The sequence below is a fragment of the Heptranchias perlo genome, chromosome 13, assembly GCF_035084215.1.
Source record: "Heptranchias perlo isolate sHepPer1 chromosome 13, sHepPer1.hap1, whole genome shotgun sequence".
NCBI lineage: Eukaryota > Metazoa > Chordata > Chondrichthyes > Hexanchiformes > Hexanchidae > Heptranchias > Heptranchias perlo.
Genome location: NC_090337.1, coordinates 19,227,992 through 19,238,740, shown reverse-complemented (window position 1 = coordinate 19,238,740; position 10,749 = coordinate 19,227,992). Strand labels below are relative to the sequence as shown.

General features: G+C 42.8%; 1 protein-coding gene across 1 annotated transcript in view; it reads right to left on the bottom strand.

The window, feature by feature from the left end:
* Window positions 1-308: 308 nt before the first annotated feature.
* The window catches only part of LOC137331753 (collagen alpha-4(IV) chain-like), a 144,675-nt gene continuing 134,234 nt past the window's right edge, over window positions 309-10,749 (bottom strand). The window contains exons 40-43 of the mRNA XM_067995736.1: window positions 9,585-9,713; window positions 5,456-5,563; window positions 2,739-2,897; window positions 309-433 (exon numbers count right to left, since the gene is read on the bottom strand). Of these exons, the coding sequence (XP_067851837.1) occupies window positions 309-433; window positions 2,739-2,897; window positions 5,456-5,563; window positions 9,585-9,713 (521 nt within the window). The remainder of the gene's footprint in view (window positions 434-2,738; window positions 2,898-5,455; window positions 5,564-9,584; window positions 9,714-10,749) is intronic.

The window sequence follows — 10,749 nt, the reverse complement described above, 5'->3', positions numbered from 1 at the left end:
TGGTTTCTGTTAGCACTCTATTAGAACGTCATTCTAATATTCAAAATAGCAAATACAACAAAGTGAACAAGATAGATAGTGCGTACAGTACTGGATCATTCTTGGACATTGCTATTATATTCTCAATATTATATATAAAGCATTAGAGAAATCTTGTGAAAATTTTCACTATTCCGAGACATACATAAGCATTTGATCAGCCATGTGACTTATACTATTCTTAGATAAATATTGAATGCAGTAGCTGAGGAGTCTGATGCTTTTACTGTTATATTTAATTTGCATCTCTACCCAAGTTCAGAAAATGATTAACAAGATAACTGACCTTGAGGTCCTTGCAGGCCATGCCAACCACATTCACCTTGATCACCTGGAGCTCCCAACGGTCCAACAAGCCCAGGGAACCCAGCGTACCCCTGCTCTCCCATTTCACCTTAGCAACAAGCAAGAACAGCAGATTGTAACTGCAGTCTGCATTATGAAATATGAAATAAAGTGCAATAATTTTGGTCTTTAAAAACAAAGTTCGAGAGGCCATGGATTGTAAAAGGTCAGAAGACTGCGGAATTCAGACATAAGAGGTTTTTAGCCTTCAGATGCAGTTGGACAGGAGTTTTTTTCTATAATCAATATTTGTCTGAAGTGAGTAAGTGGAGCTTGATTCTTGTGCGAGTGTAGTGCTAGTGGAAGATCAGGCCAATAAATTAAACACAGACGTCTGACAGTGCAAGGAACCCTCGTGAATATGTATAGAGTGCGATATGACACCAATCATGGATCCTCAGTGTATCCAGGGATAGCATATAAAAAGAAACCATTAATTAAAGGATGAAAGAAGGATGGAGTCTAATTGTGCAGAATGAAGTATGGTGGAGATATTAAATAAATATCCTGCTTTTTTTTTACAAATGACGGTGAAAGTGAGGACATAGGTGTATTACAGGAGGATATAGAACAGTTGTTACAGATAACTGTCGAAGAGGAATTGATTCTGAAAAGACTAGCAGAATTCAAGATGGATAAGTCGCCAGGCTCTGACAGCATGTGCCTTAGGCTGTTGAATGAAATCAGAGAGGAAATAGCAGAGGTTCTGTCCACAATTTTTCAATCCTGCTTAAATATGCAAATTATGTTGGTGGACTGGAGAGTGGCCAATATAACATCTCTGTTCAAGAAGTGAGAAAAGAATAAATTGGTTAACTATAGACCAGTCTAATGTCAATTGTGGGCAAACCCGGAACCTATGATTAGAGATAAAATTAGTGAGCATTCAGAAATGTATGGGTCAATCAAGGACAGCCTGCCTGGATTTGTTAAAGGCACATTGTGTTTGACAAATTCTAAAGAGGTTTTTGAAGAAGTGACTGATTGAATAGATAAAGGGAATGCAATATGTGTGGTGTATTTGGATTATCAAACTCCATTAGGTAAGGTGTATCAGGCTTGTAAAAAAAATCAGGTATATGGTATGAGGAAAAAGTAGCACTATGGGTAGAAAGTTGGTTGGAAACAAAGAGTTAGTGTAAACGGATGTTATTCAGATTGGAGAAGGATTAGAAGTGGAGTATCGCAGGTATCAGTGCTGGGTCCACTTTTGTTCTCAATGTATATAGATGACTTGGACATAGGGAGTGCAATCTCAAAATTTGCTGATGACACAAATGTAGGAGGTTTAACAAACAGCGAGGAGGACTGTAAAAGACTACAGGAAGACATAGACTGTTAGCAGAGTGGGCTGCCAGGTTACAGATACATTGTAGATAATACATTTTGGGGGGAAAAACAAGGAATGGGAATATACACTCAATGGAAAGATGCTGAAGAGTGTGAATGAACAGAGACATCTAGGGATTCAAATGCACAATTCCCAGACTGCAGGTAAATAATGCCAAAAAGAAGGACACAATATTTTGGGTTTCATAAATAGGAGCATAGAGTACAAGAGTAAAGAAGTAATGATAAATTTGCATAAAGCATTGGTTAGGCTAAAGTTAAAGTACCGTGTGCAGTTTTGACCACCCAATTATAGAAAGGACATAAAACTATAGAGAGCGTACGGTGCCGATTCACCAAGATGATATAAGCGATGGAAAGTTATAGTTATGAGGAAAGACTTGAGCTAATGTGACTATTTCCACTGGAGCAGTGAAGGCTAAGAGGAAATTTAATAGAGGTATTTTAAATTATGAAGTTTTTTGATAGCCTGAATCGGGAAAGACTATTTCCTCTGATTGGAGAATCAATGATGAGGGGAGCATCAATTTAAAATTGTTACTAAGAGAGGAGAGAGGTTAGGGGAAATTTCTTTATTCAGCAGTTTGTTGGAGTAGAGAATGTTTTGCCACAGGGAGGACTTGAAGCAGAGAACATTGCATCTTTTAAGGGAAAATTGGAGAAATATTTGAAACAGTGGAAGATATGGAACTAAGGGGAGAGCGTGGTTGACAGTGTGATTACACAGACAGTATAGGCCAAATGGCCTTGTATGCTGTAAACATCTATGTTTCTGTGGAAAAAAGGACAAATAAAATGCATAATATCTTAAATCAAAATGTAATCAACTTCCAGGATCTCTCATGAAATTAGGAATTTGTTGTTTGCAAAAATGCTGCCTCTACAAACTATACAAGTCTTAGTGGGAGTCAAATTGGAGTTCTTAGCATTTGGGTATTCTTGTGGCACAGACCAATACCAATATAGTACTGAAAAGTTAATTTAAACTTGTACTTTGTAAATACCTTTTGGACCTTGTGGCCCTGGAGGGCCATTAAATCCACAAGGGCCCTGCTCTCCTGGTGGTCCTGGAGCACCTCTTCCACCTGATGTGCCTGATTCTCCAGCATCCCCTTTGCATGGTATGGAGGGGAGCCCTGGGTCACCAGGAGAACCAGGAGGACCTGCAAAAGAAGACAAAATTACTGACCATGAAAGAGATTAGGTGGGTAATCTGATAATCTGAGAATGAAGGCAATGTAAACTATATTGATTCTATGTAATACTGCTAGGTAGAATTAATCATATGCATAATGACAAGAATTGTGCTATAATGCAATTCTCCGTCTGGCTACTGAGGAACAGTCACTTGTGTCTCACTGCTGATCTCATTGCTCTGCTACTGCCAATTGCAGTACTGTTACAAAGCGACATGAAGTGTATGGTCCATGCTCATTGGTAGAGATATTGGGGCGTAATTTCCCATCGGGAAATTGATGAGATCGGGTGGAACACTGGTTTTACACATCGTCCAATTTTATTCTCCACTGAAGTCAATGAAGACTAATATTGGGCGGGGTGTAAAACTGGATGTTCCACTGGATCCTGTGGGCTCCCCTCCTGGAGAGTTAGGTTAAAAGGAGGAGTAAGTAAATATAAGGTCATTTGCTCTGATGTTGCACTACAGAGCAAGGATTCCCAATCTCTAAACCACGTCAGTGCCGGCCTCGCCATAAATTGCAGTCAGCTTTTAAAAATATCCATTGGTGTTGGCTGAGTGGAACCTCTGCGTAACATGGGAGTAGCGCACTGGGGGCGAGGGGGGTTGGATCTGCCTTTAAAAAGCCTAGAATGGCTAAGGATATATGGCAGCAGGCTGGAAGAGCAGCAGGTAAGTAGCAAACAGCTTGAAGAACTGAGCAGACTATGAAACTGCTGTAATAGATGGCACCTGTGAGATTTTGGGGCACTTTTAAAGAATCTCTTCAAGTGGAGTAATGGGCAGAGGCACAAAGAACTGAGCAGGGCATTGCTAGGAGGCAGAAAGAGCACACAATTTTAATAAGGCTGACGCTCACAGTGGAATGCCACAAAGGGGAGGTAGACTGCTGGGTGCCCATGGGAGAGAACCTCAGGAAAGTGTCTCTCATGCCACGTGGAGGGAGATAGCAGTACACTGAGCACTATCTCTCACCCCCAGAACTGCAGATTAGTGCCGGAAAAAGTCCAATGACCTGAAGAGGGCAGGCAAGGTAACATACTTCTCTTTCTTGGATACCACGGACGCCAACTCACTGCTCATCATCTAAAATTAATAGCTGCACAAGTCATCCTTCATACTGCATTGTGGTTAAGGGCTTCACTAACCCTCTAATTAGTGGCATGAAAATTTAGCGTGGTCATCACTTTCACAGCCACAAGCAAAACTGTCTGGGCAGATGATCTTGGCCACAGATCTTCATGTAGTAGCTGCACAGCTCCCCTATTGCCTCATTGCAGAAGAGCACTCTTCTCACACAGAGCTCCTCACTGACATCTTCATATGATCTGTGTTGCCTGTAAATTCTTTGGGGGACGGGTAAGTAATATCTTGTAGGGCACATCCTTTTCACATGGTGCCTCACTCTCCTTTCTTCTATCCTGCATTGCTCCTCCTCCTCCATTAAACTTGCAAATAAGACAATAGCCATTAGGAATCCCACACCTGGCACTCAGAACTTCTTACCATGGGTGAGGGCAGAAATATCCCAGCGGTCTCACACCCTCAAGATATCAGTGGCAAGGCCAACTCTATACAGGTGCATGCCACAAAAAAAGACACTTTAAAAACTCTTCTGTAACTCTAGCAATCACTCTGCAGGCTCCAAACTGAAGCACGTCTAGCAGTCTCAGCTGATGCTGGTAATAGATCACCATTTTAAGCTCATCAATCATCTTGATGCAATGGATGTTCAAGTCATGGATTTTGCTGCTCCAACGCTGCTGCTCCGAGTTAGCATTTATTTTAATGATGCTGCGGCAGCACCGTCGGGCGTAGGTTGAGTAGACCCCAGACAGCGACGGAACTATGGTACTGCCATTACGGGACGCAAACCGGTCCTCCCCCAGATTCCACCTTCAAAATTGCTGGTGCATCCCAAACTTGCCAAAAAGCACAGGTTAATTCAGGTGCTAGGAACAAAGCCCATTTGTGTTTCCAAATTACCAACAGAGGGCAGCAGGACAACAGCGTAGGCAACGCTCATTTTGTGGTTCACAGGAGATGGAATAAAGCTGGAGCATTGTTTAAAGGTCTCTACTGTGAGGTTACTTTTTATTATGGAGAAATATATCTGTATGCAAAAGTTCTACTTTTGTTATATCGCAAATATGATGTGTGACCCACAGCCCACTGTTCTCCTTGATGTCACCGGAGCAGAATTCCATGATGTGAAAGCAAGGGAGTTGTACACAAAACAAAACTGCTGTTCAACTGCCTCTTCCTAGTCATTTGAAAGCATAAAACAAAGTAACTAGAGGCAAGTAAGAGAGACTGATAAGTGTACTAACACTTACCCTCCATTAACTTCAATGAAGAGCAAAATCGGACAGGTCGTAAAACCAGCATTGCACCCGATCCCATCAGTTTCCCGACAAGCGGTTTAGGTTAAAATTGCCCCCAATATCTTTTTAAAGGCCAGGTGAAATGAGTATAAAAGCTTTAATCTAAGTATGGTTACTGTCATGACAAAAGTTCTCATACCTGGTGGACCATCAAAACCTGGTGGACCTTCATCTCCTGGAGGTCCAGTTGACATAATAGTGCAAGTGGGTCCTCTTGGGCCTGGAGGTCCTGGTGGCCCATGCACACCTGTAATTTCAATGCAAATTTATTGGACATATTGAAATAATGGTCCTAGTTGTTAAAGTAGTTCAAAGAACAGTTATATCATTGTTATAGATTTTATATTTTGACAAGGATACATTCTGAAATACAGTAATTGGTAAAAATATTGTCTGCTTAAAGAGGAACTGTAATTATCCAAATAGCAGCGTGATCCTTAAATCTTACAAAAGGAGATATTTATTCATTGAATGGTATCTCTCACTCCTTCCTTCTTCCTTTGTTTCAAGCTTTATACACAATGAATGGGAGGACCCTAGGCAAGACAGAGGGTCAGAGGGATCTTGGTGTGCAAGTTCACAGATCCCTGAAGGCGGCGGAACAGGTAGATAAGGTGGTAAAGAAGGCATATGGGATACTTGCCTTTATTAGCCGAGGCATAGAATATAAGAGCAAGGAGGTTATGATGGAGCTGTATAAAACACTGGTTAGGCCACAGCTGGAGTACTGTGTGCATTTCTGGTCGCCACACTACAGGAAGGATGTGATCGCTTTGGAGAGGGTGCAGAGGAGATTCACCAGGATGTTACCAGGGCTGGAGCGCTTCAGCTATGAAGAGAGACTGGGAAGATTGGGTTTGTTTTCCTTGGAGCAGAGGAGGCTGAGGGGGGACATGATTGAGGTGTACAAAATTATGAGGGGCACATATAGGATGGATACTAAGGAGCTTTTTCCCTTCATTGAGGGTTCTATAACAAGGGGGCATAGATTCAAGGTAAAAGGCGGGAGGTTTAGAGGGGATTTGAGAAAGAACTTTTTCACCCAGAGGGTGGTTGGAGTCTGGAACTCACTGCCTGAAAGGGTTGTGGAGGCAGGAACCCTCACAACATTCAAGAAGCATTTGGATGAGCACTTGAAATGCCATAGCATACAAGGCTACGGACCAAATGCTGGAATATGGGATTAGAGTAGACAGGGCTGATGGCCGGCGCGGACACGATGGGCCGAAGGGCCTCTATCCGTGCTGTATAACTCTATGACTCTCTATGACTCTATGACTCTATGACTTTAAGTCAGGACCAGCTGAAGCCTGCATCACTTGCATCTTCTTCTACCTTGCTAACTGCATTGATCAGCTGTTCAGGGATCCAAGGGAACATTTTTTATAGTGCACTGAACAGCTATTCAGGGCTCTGGGGAGCACCTTCTACGATGCACTGATGAGCTATTCAGGAGTCTAGGGTTCAGAGGAGCATAAGCATCATATCTTGTGTGCACTGATGGGCGTGTCAAGTTGGGAGAAATGACTGGAGTAAAAGCACACTATTGAAGGGAATTGGGATCACTGGAGTAACAGAAAAAGCACCAGAAAAAGCCAGAGAAAATGAGAGACAAAGGGATAAGGGAGAGTAATAGAGACTCAGAGTGTTATGCATGTGGGTAGGACAAATGCTCAACATACATACACCCTTCAGGGAAAAGCATTAAAGCAGATGGAGAAAGAAAGAGATCTGGGCATAGATCTCTAGAGGTTCATGAGCAATACCGTGAAGCGATAGCTAGAGCAAATAGGGTGTCGGGGTGCATTTATAGGACAATTGATTATAAGACAAAGCATACTATTTGTTCATGTACAAGACCTTGGTCAGGCCTCATTTGGAATATTGTATCCAGTTTTGGTCTCCTCACATGGTGGGTGATATTGAGGCTTTGGAAAGGGTGCAGAGGAGGGCCACTAGACTAATTCCCAGCTTAAAGCATGTTAGTTATCAAGATAGGTTAAAACAGCTGGGACTCTATTCTTTAGAGAAACATTGACTTAGGGGTGATCTGATTGAGGTTTATAAGATGATGAAGGGAATAGATTGTGCTCCAGTTGACAGTTTGTTCCAATTAAATACGTTAGGGAGGACCAGGGGTTACAATTTTAAGTTGTTCAAGGCCAGATCTAGGTTAGATGTCAGGAGGTGGTTCTTTCCCAGAGAATAGTCGACCTCTGGAACAGGCTGCCGGCTTGTGTGGTGGACTTCGATTCACTGAATTCATTCAAGCAAAAGCTGGACTTGTTTCTGGCTGGGGCGGAGTTCACCTTTTACAAAAGGTAGGTAATAGTAATGCAAAGAATTATCGGGACCAGTGTGATCTCCTGGACTAGTTTCAATCACCAAAGGGGTCGGAGAGGAATTTCCCAGATTTTTCCCCCTCCATATTGGCCTGGGCTTTTGTCTGTTTTTTTTGCCTCTCCCAGGAGATCACATGGTGTGGGGTGGGGAGTGTATATATTGTGATACACAAGCTATCACGATTATGTAGGACAGGCTGGATGGACCAAAGGGTCTTTTCCTGTCCGTCATTGTTTGTTCACAGGGAGAGAGCAAAAAAAGTTACTTCTATTGACCTGATGAAATCCAGGATTTGGATGATGTCCCATCTTGGTCTTGGTGAGTGAGGTAAGTGGCCCTTCCCTGAATATAATTGGGAACTTCTGTCTTATGTGATATGTTGTGCCCATGGAACACAGATCAATAGGGAAATGCACTAGACATAATACTGCAAGAGGGTCCTCTTGAACCTGGAGGTCCTGGTGGCCCACACACACCTGCAATTTCAATGCAAATTTATTGGACCACTTTACATGTAAATTTCTGAACCTTCCCAGGGGAAATGTAAATCCCAGACACTCGAAAACAACAGTTCATTCCTTCAGCATTTGTCTATCACAGTCTGGGGTGGGGGGGGGGGGGCGGGGGGACACAAATCTGCTCTTGCATAAAATGCCCAAACATTTTGAGCCAGCCCTGCTTTATACCCGGAAGGAGACATTTTGTACAGAATGAACTTATTGCAGTGACACCATGAATGGAGAGCTCGCTCCACAATTCTAGCCTTAGTGTAAGGAATATTCTGCCATGTTGGTTTTGCACAAATTTTGGGAGGGAGGTGCGAAGGAATGGATCTGATTTAAGCAAAAAAGATAGCCTCTAAGATTTCCATTTCACAGTGCCACTGATGGAGAAATTCTACACAAAGTGCTTGTTAATACATGGGATACGTGTACAATACTGGATCACAGAAACAAGGGAAGGGTTAGATATGCTGGTAAGTGATCACATAGCACCCTTTGTAACTTTGCACATTCACATGATACAACCAACTAGTGCGGGCAAAGCAATTTTTTTCAATAACTGGAACTCACAAATTATATGTCAAGTAATCTATATATTCGAGTGCTCACCTGGAGATGCTGGAGACAGTTCATAAAGGCCATGACCAAATAGCAGGAGGTAATAAGGATTCATGTGATGGAATTAGACAAAGACAAATGCAAACATGCAAATCAAAACAAGAATTAATACAACATGTCGACAGGTTTCTTCTTTTTCTACAACATGAACATGAGAAGTTGACAAGTAAAATACATGAAGATAACAAATGAATGAAACAACAAGAAGCAGCATCAGATCTAGCCATGTGGTCAAATGGACAGTGTAAGATCTAGTCATATTTCCAATGATCAGTGTTAGAATTGATCATGCATCCAATGAACAATGTTAGCACTAATCACATATCTGAAGAAACTGGGGTTGTTCTCCTTAGACCAGAGAAAGTTCAGAGGAGATTTGATAGAAGTGTTCAAAATCATGAAGGGTTTAGATAAAGTAAATAAAGAGAAACTGTTTCCTTACCTAGCACATGATTTTAAAAGTACTGCAAAGCTTCTCAATCAAATTATAACCTGCCTGTTGAGTGTGAGTCCACGCAGGAAAATGATGGGGCACAGAAAAAACACAAAGGGGAGAAACATACCAAACACTTTCAGGAAGTGCTGAAATGCAAACCTCAAACCGGTACAAATTTTTACTCAAGTAATATTTATAAAAGTAGTTGAGGTGATGGAAGCATAACATACTCGGTACTCGGACTTGCGTTGTTTATTTCCATAACGGAGTACATTGTGTTTTCAGTTTAAGACACTGGACAGCTGAGTCAAGCAGTACTCAAAGGGAGATTGAAGAACTTGATCCCTTAAGATAACGTACTTTCCTACCTGCTGGTCCTCGAGGTCCTGGTCTGCCCTCTGGGCATGGAATAGACCTTCCTGGAGATCCGGGAGAACCCTTTACACCTTTTGATCCAGGTGATCCTGATGATCCCGAAGGTCCTGGTTCACTAGGTCCTTTTTATTTACAGGATTGAAGCAATATTAACAAATCATGTGACAGGTTACAGGATAAAGGTAAACTCAATAATCTAAAGGTAATTAAAGACTTAGCATCAGACAGCAACAATGAAAAGCAACTTATCAACCAACTGGACATAATTTTATACAATTGACACAGAGTTCATCCGAAAACACAACGTCAGATTCCACATGTACGCTGCCGACACCCAGCTCTACCTCACAAACACCTCCCTTGACCCCTCCACTGTCTCTCACTTGTCACACTGCTTGTCCGACATCCAGTACTGGATGAGCAAAAATTTCTTCCAACTAAATGTTGGGGAGACAGAAGCCATTGTCTTTGGTCCCCACTGCGAACTCCGTTCCCTAGCCACTGACTCCATCCCTCTCCCTGGTTAATGTTTAAGGCTGAACCAGACCGTTCGCAATCTAGGCATCCTATTTGACCCTGAGATGAGCTTCCGACCACATATCCGCTGCATCACCAAGACCGCCTTCTTCCATCTCTGTAACATCGCCCGTCTCTGCCCCTGCCTCAGGTCATCTCCTGCTGAAACCCTCATCCATGCCTTTGTTACCTTTAGACTGGACTATTCCAATGCTCTCCCGGCTGGTCTCCCATCTTCCACCATCCAAAACTCTGCTGCCCGTATCCAAACTCGCACCAACTCCCATTCTCCCATCACCCCTGTGCTCGCTGACCTACGTTGGCTCCCGGTCCGGGAACACCTCAATTTTAAAATTCTCATCCTTGTTTTCAAATCCTTCCACGGCCTCACCCCACCCTATCTCTGTAACCTCCTCCAGCCCTACAACCCTCCGAGATCTCCGCCCTCCTCCAATTCTTGCATCTTGCGTATCCCTGATTTTAATCGCTCCACAATCGGCGGCCGTGCTTTCAGCTGCCTAGGCCCTAAGCTCTGGAACTCCCTCCCTAAATCTCTCCATCTCTCTACCTCTCTCTCCTCCTTTAAGACGCTCCTTAAAACCTATCTCTTTGACCCCTGTCCTAATACCTCCATATGTGGCT